The 21,383-nt window shown below is 56.5% G+C and overlaps 1 protein-coding gene across 3 annotated transcripts in view; it reads left to right on the top strand.

Annotated features, from left to right (window-relative positions):
• The first annotated feature begins 4,048 nt into the window (after positions 1-4,048).
• RPS6KA1 (ribosomal protein S6 kinase A1) overlaps positions 4,049-21,383 on the top strand; it is a 39,539-nt gene continuing 22,204 nt past the window's right edge. Inside the window, exons 1-4 of one of the 3 annotated variants that reach the window (XM_069479614.1) lie at positions 4,049-4,266; positions 11,265-11,309; positions 19,962-20,078; positions 20,320-20,401. In XM_069479614.1, coding sequence (XP_069335715.1) covers positions 4,204-4,266; positions 11,265-11,309; positions 19,962-20,078; positions 20,320-20,401 — 307 coding nt within the window. In that variant the 5' untranslated portion in view covers positions 4,049-4,203. Of the gene's footprint in view, positions 4,267-11,264; positions 11,310-17,053; positions 17,163-18,973; positions 19,165-19,961; positions 20,079-20,319; positions 20,402-21,383 lie in introns of those variants that run through there. The other 2 variants (XM_069479615.1, XM_069479613.1) reach the window with 2 other exon arrangements.

The following is a 21,383-nucleotide window of genomic DNA, read 5'->3' on the forward strand; positions in this document are numbered from 1 at the left end:
GCAAGGATGGCTGGTGGCAGGAGGGCAAGGAGCCAGGGACAGAGTGGTTGGAAAGGAGGTGCCAGAGGGAGCAGGAGCCTGGCCTGTGGGGCTTCATGGGCTTGGCCAAGACTTCAGATTTTTTTCTCAAGTGTGGTGGGGGAGCCACAGGAGGGTTTCCAGCGAGGGAGTGGTACCTCCCCCATCCCGCAGACCTGGATGAGACAGACAAGAGACCCCACCCCCTCACCCCACCACTGCTGCCCTCCGTGAGCACGCTGAGCACCCCGAGCCCCTCGGGGCTTAGTGTGGTGAAGTGATTAAGAGCACGGGCTTCCAGGTGTGAGAGAAGTGGGTTCCTATCCCAGCCGCAGTACTTCCTAAGTGTCTCACCATGGGCAACCCTGTCCCTTTCGGAGCCTCAGTTTTCTCACCTGGAAATGAGGACAGTAATTTCTGTCTCGTGGCTTTGTTGAGTGATTTGATGAGCTCTTGCCTGTAAAACACTCAGCTCCCGGCAGGCCACGTAGTGCTCTCTCAGTAAGCCCTCATAGTTGGTGATTTTTATTATTTAAATGCCCAGCCTAGTGCTGGCACTTCGTAATCACTTGTTAAAGGTAACTACCATTATGATTACTCCCCTCACCTGTTCTGCCTGCTGCCAGGAGACACGTGTGCCAGGATTCCCCTCTACTGAGAGGCCAAGGAAAAAACGACAGACCCTCTCCCTGGGGCCGGGCCCATCCAGAACCTGTGCTCTTGTTAGTGAACGCATCCCAGGTTGCAGCAGAGGGACCCAAAACCAGGCCCTCAGCTCCTGTCAGTTCAGCCCCCTACTCCCTGCCAGAATAACCTCTTCCGCAGGTAAGGATGATGCCTCACCTGGGTCCAGCAAAGCCCTCTCACACTTATGACTCATTCATTTAACAAACACCTCAAGTAACTGCCCAGAACAGCCTGTTCTAACCCCATTATTATTACTATTATTAACAGATAGCATCTATCCACCACTCAAGAGTGTCACATTTCAGAGCATGGGATTAGATTGCCTGGGTCTGAGTTGCAGATTTACCATTTTGTAGCTGGATGATATTGGACATATCATTGAGCCTCTTTGAGCACCTATGTGCCAGGCAGCATGTCAGGTTCCAGGGAGATAATGAAGAACCTATAAGACCCAATTGCTGGCCGAGGGTGGTGGCTCACACCTGTAATCCTAGCACTCTGGGAGGCTGAGGCAGGGGATCGCTTGAGCTCAGGAGTTCAAGACCAGCCTGAACAAGAGCGAGACCCTGACTCTGTCTCTACTCAAAATAGAAAAAATTAGCCAGGCATGATGGTGCATGCCTGTAGTCCCAGCTACTCGGGAGGCTGAGGCAGGAGGATCACTTGAGCCCAGGAGTTGGAGGTTGCAGTGAGATATGATGACACCACTGTACTCTAGTCTGGGTGACAGATTGAGACTCTGTCTCAAACCAAACAAAAACAAACACCAACTGCTGCCCTCTCAGAGCTTACAGTCTAATTGAAGGGCCAGATGTTAAGCAATAATCACATGTAAAAGTACGACTTTGAGGAGCACGATGGAGAAGTATCTATTGCTAGGGGGCGTACATAATAGGAGGTGAGGGAAGACAGCCTGGAAGAAGTGACATGCAACCGAGCTGCCTTGTACTGTTTCAAGTACAAGGAGCCACATGTGCAAAAGCCCTGTGGCAGGAGCACTGAAGGAAAGCGAGTGGCTGGCGCCCTGAGAGAGGAGGAGCGAAGTCTGAGCTAAGACTGCAGCAGCATCAGTGCTTCAGGGACTACGGTATGGTCTCTACAACTCTCTGCTGAGTGGCTGCTATCTGCTCCAGAGTCAGGCCAGCTGGCCTGCCCACGTTCCCCAGGTAGAGCCTAGGTGTCCTCTGGGTTCTCCTCTTGCCAGCATGACCCACCTTCTCTCCAACACCATGGGAGAGAGGACACGGGAAGTGGACCTTATTCATATAAAGTTGGAATGAGTTCTCAAGTGAGACAAAGCGCTTGATAGGGAGATGCCTGGGAGAGGAGAAGGGTGAGGGCCCGGGAAGGGAAGACTGAAGGCAGAACCACTCCTGCTGCTCCCCACCTCCTCCCCTCATCCCCTTCCCTGCCCAGCCCCTGCCTCTCATTGTCTGGGTCTCAGTGTCTCTTCCTAAGTCTAACTTAAACGTGGCCAGCTGCTGCAAGCTGGGTGTCTGGCACCTGACTGGTCTGTTCTGAGCCCTGAGTAAGATTACTAGGTTTAGCAGATCAAAATACGTGATACCCAGTTAAATCTGAATTTCACATAAACGGCAAATAATTTTTTAGTCAAAGTATGTCCAAGTATTACAACTCAAGCCCTGAGCAGCAAGGGTTGGGGCATCACAAACTGCTTCCAGGCAACTGAGCTGGGTGACATTGACACTGAGGTGAATGATGGTGGCCGACTCTGGTCCAGGCAGCCTGGGGTTTCATCCTCACCTTTTTAGTGCTGCAGGTAAAGTGCTTAGAACAGTGCCTGGTTCAGAGTAAGTGCTATGTCAGTGTTAGCTGTAATTATTTGTTTAATCACACCATAATGGAAGTTCCACGAGGGCAAGGGCTTTGGGGTTTTATTTTTATTTATTTATTTTTTTAAGGACTCTGTTTTATTCATTGCTATATTCTCAGCATCTAGAACAAGGCCTGCCTTATGATACATGTTCAGGAAGGGGGCCTAGTGTACAATATATAGCCACAAATAACTTATTGAATGAAAATGAATTTAGTCATTATATACCTGAAAGATTGAGATTATAATTCCCATTTTACATATGAGGAAACTGAGGTTTAGAGACATGAGTTCCCAAAGGTTGATGAGGTGGCAGAACTGGGATTCAAATCCAGATTGGTTGGGTTCCAAAGTCCTTTCCACCCAAAACTCAGATCAACAGCTGAGGTCCCACGCTGGGAAAGTCACGGAATAAGGGCAGCATGCGAATTCAGGAGAAACCCGCATCCACTTTGATTTTTTCAGCGCCAGTCGGTTCTTAACCGGCTATGTGACCTTGGGGAAGTCCCTTCGTCTTCCTGAGGCTGATTTGTAAACTAGGTGGTGGTGAGCTCTCAAGGAAATCACATGTTGGTGGAGCCTGGTTCGCTTTCGATAAACATTCCTTCCCATCCCCCGCCTTCGAACAGCTTTGCAAATAACTGACCAATCCTTGCCTGTGAAACCAGCAAGCCCATCCCTCCGCTCATCACGTGTGAATGAATGAATCTCACCACATCTAGACCCCTAAGATCTCTTTCGCTGGAGGCAGAGTCTCTCCAGAGGGAATCCTTTTGCCTTAAGTCCTACCAAGTCTCGGTCCATCCTGGGAGGCTGGTCCCTGCCCTCCTCAGAGGGGCTCAAGCCCACACCAACGCAGAGCCGGGCTGACTCCAGGGAGAGCCTGCTTGAAAGGAGCCCCCTCAAGCGATAGGGCTCAGCACAGACTGCAAAAGATGCGTATTAAAAAATCTCTCTGGGGCGCTATGGGTCCTCATGGTGGTGACAGAAGAGTTGGAGCCTACCTGGGGCTGGGGCACGGAGATCACCTTGGGATCCCAGTGTTGGCTTCCATGCCAGCACTGGGATCGAAATAGGGAGATCTCTAGGGCCTGGTAAGGTGAGGGCCTGAGGGGAGCAGGGCACAGACTCCTTTCAAGCCTCCGCCTGGATCAGGTCCAGGACACCCTGTGTGACTCTGTGAGTAGGGCAGAGGGGACAGAGGGCTTGCCCCCGGTTGGAAGGAGAAGGAACACCCAGGTTGGCATTCCAAACGAGCAGAGCGGTGCCCCGGCGTGGCGTGCGCAGGGGGACGCGGCTGGGGAGGGAGGAGCCAGCAGGGCCTCTTCTGGGCGGGGCCGAGCGCGGGCCGGGGGCTTGCGGTGGAGGCGGGGCCGGCGCTCCCGGAGCGGCGGGGGCGGGGGTCCGCGCAGGGAATGCCGCGCCGCGGGGGCTGGGGCGGGGCTTCTACGGCCCCGCCCCCGCGCAGGTAGCCAATGGGCGCGGCGGCGCCGGGTGACGGAGGGAGCCGAAGTGCTAGTGCCGCGGCGGCGGCGAACGGCCCAGCCCGAGCGCTGGGGCTTGGGGGCCGCGGGGCGCAGGGGCGCAGAGCCGGGGGACCCGGGACCCCGGAGGCGGCGCAGCCGGGGCAGCCGGAGGAGCGCGGGCGGTCCGGCTGCGGCGCGATGCCGCTCGCCCAGCTCAAGGAGCCCTGGCCGCTCATGGAGCTGGTGCCGCTGGACCCGGAGGTGAGTGAGCTGGGCGGGGGACAGGCGCCGGCGGCCGGCGAGCCCGGATCCCCACAGGGGCGGGGCGGCCCGCGGCACTGCTGCAGCTCGGCGGGCGCCCGCGAGGGCGCGAGTGCCCTCCGATCTCTTGCCCACTGTCCGGCTCCACCCCCCTGTGCCCCGGTGTGCGTGTGCGAGGGACAGTCAGCCAGGCACCGAGTGCCTCCCGGCCTCCAGGAGAGGGGATCCTGTGGGGATCTGGCTCGCTTCACCCCACACATCCAGGACGGGTCCTGGCATCTGTCGGGAGCTGTCGGAGCTTCTTCCACTAGTGCAGACGGGCCGGGCTTGGGCGCCAGATGTATGAAATTCTACCAGAGACAAGGGTCATGGGACTCCCCCCTACCCCGCCGACTTCCCCCAGTGCCTCCCGCAAGAGCTCCCCGTTTCTCAGTTAACCGCTGCTGACCCTGAAAGGATTGCCCCCCTTGACCCCTGGCGGTTGTGGAATGTGGGATGGCACCGCCCCTCTGGGGCTGGAACGCCTGGTTTTCTTTGCCCTGAGGCTCTGAGGCTAGGGCCAGAGGACAACTGTGTCCCCTACCCTAGGCTGTGGAGAGGGAGAAAGAGCCCTTAGACCTTGTGAAGATTATTGGTGAGGGGATTTTGGTGCCTGCTTCCCTACCTTCTTGTGTCCTCTCCCATAGGAAAGGCCGGGCCTTGGGGAGTTTGGCCTCTGCCAGCCTAAACTCTCTAAACAACCAGCTCCCTCTCTCCCAGAAGCAGCTCCTGTCCTCCTTTGAGGGCTCTATGGTGCCAGACCCTAAGCATGCAGAAGGCCAGCTCTTCCTGTGCCCTTTGACCTCCAGGGTCAAAGTCAAGCCCCTGAACCTGCAGGTCAAAAACTTCCCCCTTAGCCTCTTGCTGGGAGGAAGGCAGGTGATTCTCTCTCCTTCCAAGGGGGATGTTGGGGGTGTACAAGGAGGGCATGGAAGACCTCATTTGAGCCCAGGAGCCAAGGTGATTTTCTCCTGGCCTGGGCCTGTAGCCCCTGCCTAGGTCCCCTCCTCTGTCCTCTCTTAGCTAGGGCAGCCACCATGTGTCCTGCCTCTTAGGACCACAGATTGAGATCAGGGTGAGGACACAGGTCCCCAGTGCCCAGGGTGTGCTGCTCCTTTAAAGGGATGGCCGATACACTGGCTATTGGAGGGTGGGCGCGGCAGGATTAGGTAACCAACCTGAAGGCGCAATTTGGAGTAAATTGCTCTGGGATTCCTGCCATGGGGTTTTTACAGGCACTGCTAGGCTGCTCAGAGGTTCTCTCGCTGACTCACCCTCTGAGGTGAGGAACACTGCCCTCTGCAGCCCCTATGCACCCCCTCTCAACTAGGACTGGGACACAAGGGCCTGGGGGGTGCGCTTAGAGATGGATTCCTTTGCCCGGGCATGCCCATGGGACCTAGGCCTCCCAAGGGGAAGGTAGAGTTGGGAGAGGCTGGGGAGAGACCTAACCCGCAGACTTGCCTTGGGTTATACTAGTAGGGAGGTGAGATACCCAGGAGCTTGAGTCCCAATTCCTGGGCCAGGGCACCACTTCCTGCTTCCGTTTAGGGAACCCTGAGGCCAGGGCCAGCTTCACCAGAAGGCCAGGTTTAACTGGGAATCTCATCTCAGTTTTGAGTCACTGAACTTTGTGGCAGGGAAAGACCGGTGTATTTTCTAGGCTTGGTGGGGGAGGAGGCCGTGATTTCCTCAGGAGCTTCACCCTAAAAATGCTGTGTGACCTCAGCCAGTCCTCAGCCTGTCTGAGCCTCTGTTTCTCCAGTGGGAAGGGCTAAGTTCTAGCTTCTGCCTCCGGGGCCTGCGAGGGTGGAGAGCCCTGGGTACTGCTGCCTGTCGCCCTCCCACCCCCATTCCTGAAGGTGCCCGGTGACTGGGTGTTATTGTTTGGGTAACAGGAGCCATGGGGCAGCCAGGGTGCGGGTTGGGCTGTTCTTACTGGAGAACAGGGCCTCGCTGTTCTTAGCCCAGGTGACATGTAAGTAATACAGTGGCCTGAGCCGCAGGTACAGGCACTGCCACTGCAGGTAGCTCCTCGCCAGGAAGGAGACAGGCAAGGGACTGACTGAGACATTTGGCAAAGACCTGGGGTCTGGACTGCTCTGCCCTCCCATAATGCTGCCGAAAATGGGCCTCTGAGAGGCAGGGCCTGCCCAGGGTGCGGCCCAGGTTTTGGAAGTTTGGGTGAGAATTCTTCCTAGGCCCTCCCTGGCCCTGCTGAAAGCAGTAGTCTTGTCGCCAGGCCCAGTCCTGCCACATACAGAGCGTTACTATGTGCCACCCACTCCGATTCACCTATGTCACCCTTCTTTAATTCTCATACAAATTCTTCAGGTAGAGATTATTACCCCCATTTTCAGAGGGGACAACTGAACTCAGAGAGGAAAACTGGCATATGCTTTAATGTCAGAGCCAGGATTGGAACCCAGATCTCTCGCTGTCTTCTACCAAGTAGGAGAGGCTCAAGGGTGGGGAATGGCTGGCATCACGCTGGCCCAGGTGGAAGGTACTCCAAGAGAGGCTCCGGATGTTGGCAGACTCTCCTCATCCCGCAGGGCCCTTGTCCAGTCTTTGCCGAGGGCTGGCAGTGCCAGCTAGCCCTGGCACCTGGCCCCCAGCCTCCAGCAGTGCACAGGGCTGCCAATGCTGGGCTGAGAACCCAGCTCCTGAGGCTGCTTCCTGCCTGCAGGGCACGTGCTGTCCCTCTCCATCTGCTGCCCAGTTTCACATTGCCCTGGGCCTCTCTCCCCCCAGCAGAGCTGCTTGGGTAGGAAGGAAAGATGCCTGTTGGAACCTATCTCTGAGCCCTGGGAAGGGGGCCCTGGGCAGCTGTCCTCACGAGCAGTGCTTTGAGGAAGAGAGAGGGGAGAGGATCTCCATCCTCTAAGATAGTGGTCCCCCAACCTTTTTGGCACTAAGAACTGTTTTCTTTTTTCTTTTTCTTTTTTTTGAGACAGAGTCTCACTCTGTTGCCCAGGCTAGAGTGCCGTGGCATCAGCCTAGCTCGCAGCAACCTCAAACTCCCGGGCTCAGGCAATCCTCCTGCCTCAGCCTCCGAAGTAGCTGGGACTACAGGCATGCGCCACCACACCTGGCTAATTTTTACTATTTTGAGTAGAGATGGGGTCTTGATCTTGCTCAGGCTGGTGTTGAACTCCTGACCTCAAGCAATCCTCCTGCTTCAGCCTCCCAGAGTGCTAGGATTACGGGTATGAGCCACTGTGCCTGGCCTAGGGACTGTTTTCATGGAAGACAATTTTTCCACAGATTGGGGAAGGGGTTGATGGTTTCAGGATGATCCAAGCGCATTACATTATTATGTGCTTTATTTCTATTATTATTGCATTGTAATATATAATGAAATAATACAATTCACCATAGGTCGGGGACCGCTGCTCTAAGAGGCCAAAGGGCTCTTTAGACAAGGTCCTTCATTCAGTCTTCTGCAAGGTGAGCATCACTGTCCCCATTCAATCATTCATTTATTTATTCAACATTTCTGTGACAAATACTATTCGAAGCGATAAGGTGCAGCTGTCGTCAACAAGACAAACCTGCCCTCATGGTACAGACAAAGAAACCAAGGCTTCAGAAAGTCTTGTGACAGACCCAAGGTCACAGTGAGTGGCTGGCGGAGCTGGGATTAGTGGCCGGCGTCTTCGTGGCTGCACAGCTGTGTTCCTTCCACCTTCCCATGCAGCGGTCAGGCCAGAGGGGCAGACGACCCCTGCCTTCCCAGGACCCAGGCTCCCAGGGGGAAGCTCACCTGTGGTCCTCCTTGTGCCGTGCCCGCCAGTCCTTTCTCCAGGGCTGCCCCGTTTCCCTCTAGGGACCTGTGCATCAGCTCTTACAGGTATGGGGTTCTGTAAGGATGGCACCCAGGCCAGAGAGTGCTCTCTGAGTGTCATCTGAAAAGATGGGAGCAATAGGACTTGCTCTGGCTTCTTGCTCACTGCTGGATTGAATTTTCATTTGACAAACTACAGCTAGACCTGGCCGGGTGCCACGGAGATGATGATAGACGAGCCGTGGCTCCTTCCTGATTTAACCTATGGTATGCTCAGTGCTATGGGGGGACTTAGGAGGGAGGAAAGAACTTGAAGCTGTGTGGACACAGAAGGAGATATTGAATTCAGTCCTAAAGGAAGACCAGGAGTTTGCCAAAGTGACAAGGCAGGAAGGATTTTCTTGGAAAAGGAAGCCACCATGCAAATGCTTGGGGATATGAAACAAGCTGTTCTGTTCAGGGTCTCAGGTTGTTCATTTTAGTTGAAAAATAGGGCCTAGTAATAAAGATGGCTATTGTTTATAGACTAGTTTACATGCCAGATGCGTGTATTTAGAGGCCTTATGTCATTTGTTTCTTGCAACCACCCAATGAGGTACCTTACTTTTATCCCCATTTCACAGATGAGGAAACCAGGAAACTAAAGCCCTGAGAAATGAACTAACCTTCTCAGGGTCACACAAGTGGTAGAAGCCAGAATTTAAACTCACAAGATCAAGTTCTAGAACCCACGTTCCCCACATTCTTTTTTTTTTTTTTTTTGAGAGACAGGTTCTGGCTCTGTCACCCAGGCTGGAGTGCAGTGGCTCTCTCTCTATCATAGCTCACTGTACCATTGAACTTCTGGGCTCCAGCAATCCTCCTGGCTCAGTCTCCCAAGCAGCTAGGACTGTAGGTACATGCCACCACACCTGGCTACAGAACCCCCTTTCGGGTTTTTTTTTTTTTTTTTTTGAGACGGGGTCTCACTCTTGCTCAGGCTGGTCTTGAACTCCAGACCTGAAGTGATCCTCCTGCCTCGGCCTCCCAGAGTGCTAGGATTACAGACAGGCGAGAGCCACCATGCCTGGCAAAACCCATTCTTTTTTTTTTTTTTTTTTTTTTGAGACAGAGTCTCACTCTGTTGCCCGGGCTAGAGTGAGTGCCGTGGCGTTAGCCTAGCTCACAGCAACCTCAAACTCCTGGGCTTAAGCGATCCTACTGCCTCAGCCTCCCGAGTAGCTGGGACTACAGGCATGCGCCACCATGCCCGGCTAATTTTTTTGTATATATATATTTTAGTTGTCCATATAATGTCTTTCTATTTTTAGTAGAGACGGGGTCTCACTCTTGCTCAGGCTGGTCTCGAACTCCTGACCTCGAGCGATCCACCCGCCTCGGCCTCCCAGAGTGCTAGGATTACAGGCGTGAGCCACCGCGCCCGGCCAAAACCCATTCTTAATCACTGTGCTGGGCAGCTGGAGATGATGGCACTGAATTCTATGCTAAGGAGCTGGGACTCTATGCTACAGGTAGTGGGGAGCCATGGAAGGATTTGGTGCCTGGTACAAAGAAGGTTCTCAATAAATAGTGAGTAAGTGAGTGGGTGAGTGGATTTTAAGAAGCATGAGAGTTTGGAGTGGGGAAGGCTGAGTGGGGAGGGGGCTGGTGGGTAGGCTATGTTCATCTGTGGGAATTATGTCAAGAGTCTAGACTGCTGGGTGAAGTGGAACTCAACCTACAAGTGCATCCCCCCCACCCAGGTCCCTGATTAACCGTCCCTCCTCCCCAGCCTGCTGGGAGATGGTAGTGTGTGTATGTGTGTGGAGGGGCCTGCAGAACACTTGGCCCCTGGAGGGGATTAGGGGCATTAAAGGGGATCAGGGGGCAGGATGTCCTGGGAGGGGCAGGGGAAGGCTGCCCCAGGGGCAGGGAGATTATGTAATGGGTAGAACACAGCTGTGCCTGCTGCTGCCAACCAAGGCCACAGCTGCCCTGTGGACCCAGCTCCTGGCTCCAAAGTCCTGACCTGCCCTAGGCTGGCTCTTCTTAGCCATTTGGAACCTTCTGTCTGCCTCGCCACACTCTTGCTGTGCTAGGAGGGGTGAAGACAGCTCCTTGCAGCTTCCCAAGGCTCAGATAGGGTAGGTTACTCACCTCACATCACACAAGAAACAGATGGGCTGGGTTTGGTACACCCCAGCGCATTTAATGCCCATGTGAGGGTGAGGTCTGGGGACTGGAAAAGGCAGGCCTGCCCAGAGGTGGCTCCAGTATCTGCCTGTCCATGCAGAGAGTTCCTCTGGCTGGGGCGTGGCTGGTCTTCGGCTGAGTTTTTGACCACCTCCTGGATTTGGGACCAGATTTTGAATCCCCACATACCAGTTGTGTGACCTTAGGTGCCATCACTAGGTCCCTCTGAGCCTCAGTTTCCTCCTCTGCCAAATGGGGCCAGGGCTCCCAGAGCTGTCGTGAGGATTACATGGTGCCACAGGTGTGCGGCACTGAGCCCAGTGCCTGGCATGTGGCAGGGGCTCGGAAGAGAGCAGCTGTTAGCACCAAGCCCTCTGGGACTCCTGTCTATTAGGAAGGGCAGGCCTGTGTGTAAATAGTCCCTGCAGTGTGACAAGTGGTACAATGAAGGAATGCAGGGGCATAGCAGAGGCAGCGGTCATTCTGCCCAGCAAGGGCAGGGGAAGGGTCTCAGAGTGGGGCAGAGCACGGCAGCCACTCTCTCTCGGCGGGATTTCGTCCCCCTCTACCCTTGCAGCAACTCTGAGAGGTCAGGGTAACTACCCCATGTTACGGGTCGGAAACTGAGGTCCCGCAGTTGATTAGTTTGTACAAGGTCACACAATTCATCTCTGGTGGACCTGGGAACCACACATGACCCTCTTCTCCCTGGGAGAAGATGATATTTGAGCTGAGTCTTCAAAGATGAGGTGTTTGCCAGGCAGAGAGCACGAGGGAGGAAATGTTGGCCCCTGGGAATGTTCTGCCTGAGTTGAGAGTACTTGGTACCTGCACCCCCACCATGAACGTGGAAGTGGAGGGGACCCATCCAGAACTTCTGCTTCTGATGGCCTCCCTGGCTATTGGGAACAGCCAAGGGTGGGGATGTCCCATGGAGCCTGTCTTTCTTCCATGCTGGTAAATTCTGACAACACTCCTCAATCTCCCTTCTCTTTTCCAGAATGGACAGACCTCAGGGGAAGAAGCTGGACTTCAGCCATCCAAGGTGAGGACCAGAGCCAGTGCCCTAGGCTGGGGACCGTGGGGGGTGCTATTTGGATGGCCTCGGAGGAGGGTGGGTCCCAGCTTTGCGCCCCTTTGCTCAGCTCAGCCGTCCCTCTCTGGTCCCACCAAGTCCTCATGGCAACCCATGGTGTAGAAATCACTTGCTCTGGCTGGGCATGGTGGCTCACGCCTGTAATCCCAGCACTTTGGGAGGCTGAGGCAGGAGGATCCCTTGAGGCCAGGAGTTAGAGACCAGCCTGGGCAATATAGCGAGACCCTGTCTCTAAAACAAAAATTAGTCAGGCATGGTGATATGTGGGCCTACTCAGAAGGCTGAGGCAGGAGGATCATTTGAGTCCAGGAGTTCAAGGTTACAGTGAATTATGATCATATCACTGCACTCCAGCCTGGGTGACGGAGTGAGACCCTGTCTCAAAAAAAAAAAGAAAAAAAAGAAATCACTTGGCTCCAACCTTCCTGTTTTATAGGTGAAGGGTCTGCAGCCCAGAAGGGGTCAGTAGCAGAATCCAGGCTAGAACTCCCGTTACCTGTCACCCAGACCAGGACACTTTTGTGGTTTGTTTACTCATGAAGTTTGATCTGGCTGTAAGGAGCAATGGGAGAGGCTCAGGCCGGCCCTGCTGCTCCTCCACTTGGTACAGCCAGGCCTGCTGAGCGCCTGGAAGTGTCTTGGCCTGTGAGCTGGGAAGGTGGTGCTGTCCCAAGTCTAACTGGGCCCAGTGCCTGGCGTGTGGCACTCATGCCATTTCTCAGAACTCCTGCCTCCCAGCTGGAGGCTTGTTCTCTCACCTCTGCTCTCTCTGCTTCTCCTGGGCTCCTTCCTGTGGCCCCTCAACCCCTGTCACTGGTTTTGTGTGTTGCCAAAAGTGCCAGGGACTGGGTGACAGTTGTGTGACTTTGGGTGGGTTCTTGTCCTCTGTCATCTCTATAGTTTGAAAGACCACACCCCCTTCACAGGTCACAAGAGATGCTGGCTGTGGACGGGCTGTGGAAGCCACCTAGTCAGGGGCAGAGCTTGGACTCTGGTGTTAGAGCAAACCTGGGTTCAAGTCCTGGCTCCGCCTCCACCATTTGACCGGAAGCTCATCTCCCTTCTGAGTCTCAGTTTCCCCATCTGTAAGTTGGGGGAAGTAGTGCCTATGTCACAGGAGGGACGTAAAGGACGATGCGGTAGTACCTGCCTGGCCCACAGCAGCTCCAGCACCGGTGGCCCTGGTGTGTGGTCAGCTCCACTTCCTGCCAGTGGCCCCACCTTCCAGGCCTGGGTCTGCCCAAGCTCCACACCTGCCATAAACTTGACCTTTGAGTTGGATTCAGGGTTGGTCCTGATGTTTACCTTGACTCAGCTTCCTAAGATAAGGTATCTGAGCTGGGTGGGTGGGGCAGGGTGAGAGAAATAGGCTCCCCGCTCCTTCTGTGCAACCTGGAGCGCCCAGAGGCTGGGCAGTAGAGTGAACTGGGCCCTTGGCTTATCGCAGTCCGTGTGTGGAGAATACTCTGGCTGCCTAGTAACAAAACGAAGGGACTGTAGGTCCCCAGTGAAGAACCAGATGTTCAGACCTCGGGGCCGAGGTTCTGAGAGCTGCAGAGGAGCTTGCAGCTTTTAGGGAGCTGGTGGTGAGCACAGCTTCTCACCTTAAGAGCTAGAGGGGCTGATTGAGAGGGCAGGAGTTTTACAGGCAGGTAACCTCCATTTGTTCCCAAGCCTATGACTCCTGCCCTAGAGCAGAAGACCCTGGGGTGGAACTGGAGACAAGGCTGGAGATGGGTGGGACAAGAAGTCTTGGATACACATTAAGGAAGAGAAAGAGCTTAAGCCATACCTGGCACTATACCAGGAGCTTTGCCTTTGGTTCTTACTACATCTTCAGAGGCAAATTGTTACTATCCCCATTTTACAGATGAGGAAAATTGAGGTTCAATGTTGCATAGCTGGTGGGTGATGAAGTCAAGTCTTGTTTGACCACAGAGCCCACATTCCTTACCAGGGAACCCCAAGTGCTGAAGAAGAGGAGCGTTGGGTTTCTGTGATCCCAAGTGCTGCCAGTCTTGGGCACTGGCTCATCTTTCTCTTGCCCCAGCCACTAGTGTCCCTAATGCCCACTACTGGGCTTTATGCACCAGGGGGCGCTCAACCTGTGGTCAGGACCTCATCACAGTGCAGTGGGATGAGCGGGCAATGGGCCAGTTCAGCCTTCATCCGACATTCAGGGCACCCTGTTGTGTGGCACTGGGGGGCCTTAAAATGAAGTCAACTCCCGCCCACCCTCCAGGAGCTCCCAGTCTTTGAGTGGAGGGTGGAGACTGGAGAGACAGGTGGTGGGTACTGTGATGGGGAAGGGACATGGCTGTGGGCACATAGAACCTCCATTCTGAGCTAGGTCCTGTGCTGGCAGAGGCATATACTACATTCCAGGTGCCCACATTTCTCTCAGTGACAGGATGAAATAAGCACATCCTGGGGAACCCAGATGGTGGCATCTGAATTTGGGGCTGAGTATGGATCAGACACACAGTCACTGCTCTGTGTGGCAGAGGAGGAAGAGTTGGAGTGGGCTCTGGGGCACTGGGACACTTCCCCGCGGAGCTGGCATTTGGCTGGGCCTCAAAAGGCAGGAATTTTACAGCCAGAGAAAGAGTTGTGCCTTCCAAGTGGAGAAGGGACAGGGAAGGGGACTCCGGAGTCATGTGTTCTGAGTTTGTAATCCTGCTCCTCTTTCTCATTTGCCTTGTAACCTTGGAAAAGTAACTTGCCCCTCTGAGACTCAGATTCTTTTCCTATAAAAGGAAAATAGAGCCCACCTCTCAGGGCCACTGGAAGAGAGAATGTGATGGGTATAAATTAAAGTGTATAGCACAATGTTGGTGTTCAATGCTTGTTTATTTTATTCATTTCAGGCAGAAAGTGGGATTTGAGTTTTAGCAGCAATAGTGTGGATAGCAAGTCCACGGTGAGAGCCCCCCGGATCCCTTTAGCACCTGGGTGCTTCTGGCATCCTCAGGCACACAGGGGCTCCACTCACTTTCCCTCCCTTCCTGGGAGTGGACTGGGCACCCCAGGCCCTCTCCCCTCCAGCTGTCTCCGGAGCTGGACCCCTTTGAAGCGCCTGCAGGTCTATTTTGAGAGCTGAGCGTCCCCCCTCCCCTCCTCTCTTCCTGTTTATGAAACTCTGATCCCTCCTGGATCCCTCATGCTCCCCTGGCTAGAGCTTAGGCAGGATGTGACTGTGGACTTCGGCGAGCCTCGGGCGGCCTCAGGTGTTGGGAGGAACCTCCCCTGGTATGGCCACAGGGTGGCCTCCTGGCACCTGGGCCCTGTGGCCTGCCCAGGGGAGACCCTGAGCAGTGAGACTGTCTAACTAAACCAGGGGGAAGTTCTGTTTGCCATGTCCCCGTCTCCATGGCCCATTTTGCTTCTAGAAACAACCTTCTGAGGATGAAGCATGTAGTTTTCACCTTCCTTTTACAGAGGAGGAAACTGAGCTTCAGACGGGGAAAGAGATTTGCCAGGGAATGTTCAGCTAGTGAGTAGCCAGTTTTTGACTTCCCACCTGCACTCCTGGCCTCAAGCGCCTTGCTCACTCTGGTCTTTCTCTATCTGGAGTGTCTTTTGTCCTCCTCTCTGCCTGGCCGACACCTGTTTTCATCCTCAGGACCCAGCTGCACTGCCCCTCTCCGGAAGGTCTTTCCAGACCTCACCCCCTGGCAGATGGTCACCACCTCTGGGCTTCCACAACACCTTGATTGCAGATGTCACAGGACAGTTGTGTTTTGTGATCATGTATTTCTTTTTGGAGCTACCTGAGGACAAGGCCAGGGTCCGCCTTAACACCTGTGCCTCCTAGTGTCTGCTCCTGGCCTGGGACAGAGCAGGGGCCAGGAGCAGTAGGTGATGTCCAGAGGGAAGGCAGGCTGGCTGGCCTTGCAGGGAGGGTGGTGATGAAATGCTCAAGAGTGTAGGCTCTGGGAGCAAACAGACCTTGATTTTGTGCTTGGCTCTCTCCCTTTCTAGGCTTGTGACCTTGGGCAAGTCACTTTCTCTCTGAGTCTAGTTTTCTCATCTCTGAAATGGGGATGGCAGTACCTCCCTTGGAGCTAAGACTCAGTGCCAAACAGATGCTGGCAGGATCCACTTCAGCAGAGGTTGAAGGAAAAAATGGCGAAGTGCACAAAATGCTCAGTAGGAGGCACAATTCTCATCATCACACTGCGCTAGTCCTGACACACTAGCCTGAGGCCTGCCCCCACCCAAGGATGCCTGGGAGCTGTGGACCCCTCCTCACCTGCCCGGAGGCATGCGGGGAGATGCATCCGAGGACACATGTCCCACCAGAGGGGGCAGCACCTGGGAGGCCCTGCACATGCTGCCAGCTGGGGAAGGGGCTGTTGGTGTCCGTTATGGCCAGGGATTGGCAGGTGGGCTCGGCTACAGCTGGCAGAGCAAGGCCCAGGGTGGGGACTCTAGGGGCCAGGGATCTGGCTGGGGGGCTCTGGGCTTCTCCCAGCTGTTCTGTGAGAGGAAGTGAATAAAGAGGAAGTGCCTGTCGGGGGCTGGGGCAGGGACCAAGGGATGTGGGCTGGTGGCTGTCCTCCCCCACCCCCCCCCACCCCGTCCTGCCACCAGAGGCCTCAGGCCCCACACACCCTTCAGCGAAGGCAGTTCTGAGACTGTTTCCTTCCTGTTGCCCCTTCTGGTACCCTGATAGCCACAGAGGTTCTTCCTCTGCTTCCGAGGCACCGGGGGTTTGTCGGGGGAGCTGGTGCTGGCCCCTCAGAGACCTTTGGGGTTCTCAGGGCTGCCCCAGCCTCCCACCCCCGGCCTGAGGAAGCTGGGGGGCACTGAGGGGCCGAGTCTAGGGAGGCGTCTTTCACAATCCCTGCAGCCAGGCCCTGCGGAGGCTGCTATCAGCGGCCGGGAGCACAGGGAAGGGGAAGTCCGTGTGCGCGTGGGGGCGCGTTTCTCCACTGGGGATGCCTGTGGAAGGGTTTCCGATCATCAGCCTGAGTGCGCCTGTCGGTTCCTGGGGTGTGCTGGTGTGAGTGAGGGGGCGAGGCCACGTGGGGGTGGGCCTGGCCAACCCCTGCCCTTAAGCTGCTGGCCCCTCCTCCTCCCGGGCCTCCCGGCATCCTTCTTTTTTGTCACTTTTTGGAGACAGCGTTGCTCTGTCACCCGGGCTAGAGTGTAGGGGCATCGTCATGGCTCACTGCAACCTCCAACTCCCAGACTCAACTGATCTTCCTGCCTTGGGCTCCTTATGGGCTTGAGCCACCCTGACTAGTCACTTGCTACGGCGGCCTTCTGTCCCCTTGCCCACCCAGGGCTCTGGACTGGTGGGTGTCATTAGGTGGCTGAGCAGGGGCAGGGCTGGGTCTGGTGCCTGCCCTGGGGCCTGCCCTTCTAGGCTGGGGCAGTCAGACGGTGGCCTTGCTGACTTCTACCCCGTGTTCCCTCTGCGGATGTTTTCGGGCACTGGGATGCCCCCTGTGTCACTGGGCCTCCTTGCCTTGTGACTTCTGTTTCTGTTCCTGTCTCCCCTCCTTTGGATCAGAGGAGGGAGGGAGGGGTATACCCCGGCCCTCCCTGGGGTCATGGGCTTGGGGTCTGCTTGTCCCCTCCTCAGCAAGGGAGCCTGGCCCACCTCTGTCCCTCCTCCCTGCAGAGGGGGAAGTGAGAAGGAGGGGGCCGAGGACCCTGCCTTCTGGGCCAGGAAGGCTGAGAAAAGCAGAAGTAAGAGTAGCAGCGGGGCCTCTGGCCACTGACTTGGGCCCCGCCATGCAGACCCCGGCAGATTTCCCCAGGGTTGAGAGAGACTCGGTCCCCTGTCCCAGAAAGGTGAGCAGAAAGGTGGCCTGCCTCCAGCAGTGTCTGTCACCGTGACTCTGGGCAAGGAATGGGTTTGTCGGTACCTCTGTCCCCTGGGGTTTCCGGGTGGCTGCCTCTGTCCCCAGGGAGTGTTCTCAGTCAGAAGCAGACAGAAGCGGTGGAGGCTCAGATCTCAGGGTGGGGTGGGCGGGAGCTGCTGTGTGGCCTTGGCCCACCGCAGCCCCTCTCTGAGCCAGGCTTCCTGCCTGTCCTATCAGAAGGTTACACTCAGGGGCCTGATTAGCCGCAGCTTTTTGGCTTTCTTGTGGGGTTGTTATACCCACTCTCCTGTCTGTCAGGGAGGGTCCCCTGAAGATAGGGTATGTCTCTGAGGGTTAAGACGTAGAGTGGGAAGTCTCAGGCTGACCTAGTACCCAGATAGAGGGTGGGCTTGGGTGGGCAGGAGGTGGCTCTGGCCGACTTACCTGCCCACCCTTTCCTGGCACTTAAGGCCTGTTGACCCCAAGCCAGGCAGTGACCAGGGGAGGTACTTGGATTCAGGTTGGCTCTGCCACCGTTTGCTTTGAGCCTGGGTGAGTCACTGTCCTCTGGGCCTCAGTCTCCTGTTCCTGAAATGGGGCTAACAGCTTTTAGGCTATTTAGATCAGAGTCAAAGCCATCAGATTGCACTCAGAAGATAGCTGCTGCAGTCCCTGGCATGGGAAAAAATCCTAGGGAAATGGAAGACCTTTGAGATGGGTCTGCCACAGATAGTGCACTGCTGTCCTGAGTGCTGGGGCTCTGCAGGCCTGCAGGCTGGGTCCCCTCATCTCTTTCCCCACCCCCAGGTACACCGGCAAGAACCCACAGCTCTGCCCTTAACCCTTTCCTGGGGATCCCTGCCCTGCTGTCTGCCCTGGGCATCTGTCAATCTGCTTGGGCCTCCCTGACTCTGGCTGTCTCTGCTGCCCACCTGTCTCTGTCGTGGAGTTCCTGCCTCAGTCTCCACTTGATGAATGCCTGCCTGTCTTCACTTGTTGGGGACATGTCACATGTTGGGTGTCTGTTGGGTGTATCCCCACCTGTCTCTGCCTGTTGGGTACATGTCCCCTTCTGTCTGTGACTGTTGGGTTTGTGTCCCTATCTATCTCTGCCTGTTGGATACATGTCCTCATCTGTCCATGCCTATTGGGTTCATGTCCTCCTTTGTCTCTGCCTGTTGGGTTTTTGTCCCCTTTTGTCTCTGCCTGTTGGGTTCCTGCCCTCTTCTGTCAATGCCTGTTGGATTTGTATGGCCATCTGCCTCGGCATGTTGGGTACAAGTCTCTGGCCCCCTCTGTGTTAGATATGGGTCCCCTCCTGCTTCCCCTTGTTGGGTACATGTCCCCATCTGTCTCGGCCTATTGGATATGTGTTACTTTCACCTCTGCCTGTTGGGTACGTGTCCTTATCCATCCCTGCCTTTTGCGGATGTGTACCCTCCTGCCCCTGCCTGTTGGATGCCAGTCTTTATCTGTCTCCACCTGTTGGGTGCCTGCCTCTGCCTGCTGGTGTCTCTCTTTATCTGTCTCCACATGGCGGCGGCTGTCTCTGCCTGTTGGGTACCTATCTACTCGCTGGATTGACATGGGGCTTTCCCTTTGCAGGCCCACAGGGAGGATGGGGTGGCGGCCAGAGGGCAGCCCTCAGACCCTGGGGAGGGGGAGAAGAGAGAGGAAGGGAACGTGGTGAGGGTGTAGACCTGGAGTTAGGAAACCACAGGCTCTGAGTGATTGGCTGTCCTGGGCCGGGCCCAGCCCCCGCCCTTACCCTGCACATCCGCCTTGGGCCCGGCCACCTCCGCAGCAGCCCCGGACGCTGCCTGCTCCTGCCATGGTGCCGTGGCCCTGCTGGGCGGATGGAGCAGGATCCCAAGCCGCCCCGTCTGCGGCTCTGGGCCCTGCTCCCTTGGCTGCCCAGGAAGCAGCGGCCCAGGATCAGCCAGACCTCTCTGCCTGCCCCTGGCCCTGGCTCTGGCCCCCAGCGGGACTCGGTGAGTGTGCCCGGATGTCTGGTCCCAGCCTGTGTGTGGCCCTTGGAGCAGCTGCCTGGGAGGCCAGTTTGGCCTAAGGTGGCTTTGGGCAATTCTGGCCCAGGCCTGGCCCTGCTGGGTGACTGGACCCTGCCTAGACTTGCTTCCTGGGGAAGTAAGGAGGCACTTCAGGGCAATAGTGGCAGATTGGAGGGAGAGTAGAGGGTCCTAGAACAGCTGGGACCTGGCAAGGGCTTTCTAGTAGGCTTGTATGAGAGAAGTTTGGGAAGGTGGGCGTGGAGTCTCTGGCCTTAACTCCAACCCACCGCAGACTGACCAGGGGGGTATCCAGGTGACTCCTGGGTCTCTGTGCACCGCAGCCCCATCCTACAGAACAGAGGGCTCCTCTCATCCCACCCTGACCAGGAACAAATGCCCAACTCTCCATCCCCATATGAGACAAACCCTACTTCCTACTGTGGCAAAACCAAAGCAGCAGGGAGAGGGGAGCCCCACAGGCTAGACCTAGGGCCGGTGTCTGGGCCTCAGCCAGAGCCCGGGGTTGGCTCAGCCCGGCCATGCCTGGGCATCCCTTTGGGCCTGGCCAGGCTGGGGCAGCGGGAGCCATAGAGGTGCTGCCTTGTCTGGTGTGACCTTCCCAGCCTTTGAGCCCTGCGATGCCAGTGAACCTGGATGCTGGCCCTGTCAGGGCGGTTGTCGGTGGGCCTGCAGGCCTGTCTGCGGAGGTCAGGTGGGGGGATATGCCCCCTGCGGCCCTGGTCAGGGCCACTGTGCCCACAGCTGTGTCCCTCCATCAGGATGAGGGCGTCCTCAAGGAGATCGCCATCACGCACCACGTCAAGGCTGGCGCCGAGAAGGCGGATCCGTCCCACTTCGAGCTCCTCAAGGTCCTGGGCCAGGGATCCTTTGGCAAAGTGAGTCGTGAGCCCAAAGCTGGGAGGGCAGCACTGGTCATGTCAGAGGCAGGGGTCCAGGGGTCACCTTGGGGCCCACAGTATCAGGGGGCAAGGGTGAGAGGCCACTTTCATACCCGGGAGAGCAGAAGGTCAACTTGGGGCCCTGTGAGGTTAGAGGTCAGCCTGGGACCTGGAGGCCAGGAGCTGGCAGCCTCTGTCCCCTCCCAGCTTCTTCCCGCTTTCCTCTCTGCCTTCTCAGGTCTTCCTGGTGCGGAAGGTCACCCGGCCTGACAGTGGGCACCTGTACGCCATGAAGGTGCTGAAGAAGGCGACCCTGAAAGGTGAGGGCAGCTGCCTGTGTGGAGCCCAGGCTGAGCACAGGACTGAGGGAGGCAGCCCGGACCTCAAGGGTTTGGCAAGGAGACGGCTCTGTCTTCAGGGGCACCTAGTTTGGAGGTGGAGAAACAGGCCTATTCTCAGCCCCTCTGCCCCAACCCCGACCTCTCCCCCACCAAGCCAAGTGCCAGGGCCTGTGGCTGTGAATGTCTGGACGGAGGTAGTGGGGTGTGTGCAATGTGCTTGTCGGGGAAGTGGGGGCCCTCGGAGCCCAAGTTGGTCAGACGGGCGTTCTGACTGTCAGCAGAGTTGCTTCATGATGCTAGAAGAGTCTGACGGTGACCTCTGTGGCCCTGAGCTCTGGGCCGAGAAGGGTGTGGGAGAAGAGGCAGGCAGTCCAGGGAGGTAGCTGGCCCAGGAGAGAGAGGGTGGATCGAGGCAGCGCCATGGAGCTGGATGGCAGAGAGGTTCAGAGGGGGCCCCGAGCCAGGTCTAGAGTTCCGGGACCTTACACAGGTGTGAGGGTGGTTGGTGGTGGGCTTTGGGTTGGACAGTCTTTGATTGGGCTGGGAGCCGGTGTGACCACTGACCAGGTGGAGTCAGAGCGAAGCCCTGGCTGGGGGACGAATGGGGGAACATAGGCAGTGTTGGCCTTAAGGACGTCACAGTTGGCTTTAGTACCCCAAGGCCAGCCTGGTGGTGGTGGGAGCCATCCCTCAGGAGGGATGGTGGGAGCCACAGGGGGAGGAGAAAGGTGAAGCCTTGGTCTTTGCAGTGAAGGGCTCACAGGCTGGACAGGAGAGGCCAAACACGCCCTGGCAGTGCGGGGCCGCCCATGCTGTGACTGGTGTGCATGGATGTCTGAGGGCTGGGGAGCCCGGGGCCAGGGGATGTAGCCTCGGAGAGGGTAGGCTCAGAGGTCAGGGGACACCTAAGGAGTAGCCATGTGGGCTATGCCTTGAAGGATGAGTTAGGAGTTCTCCAGAC

The sequence above is a fragment of the Eulemur rufifrons genome, chromosome 8 (assembly GCF_041146395.1).
Source record: "Eulemur rufifrons isolate Redbay chromosome 8, OSU_ERuf_1, whole genome shotgun sequence".
Classification (NCBI taxonomy): Eukaryota; Metazoa; Chordata; class Mammalia; order Primates; family Lemuridae; genus Eulemur; species Eulemur rufifrons.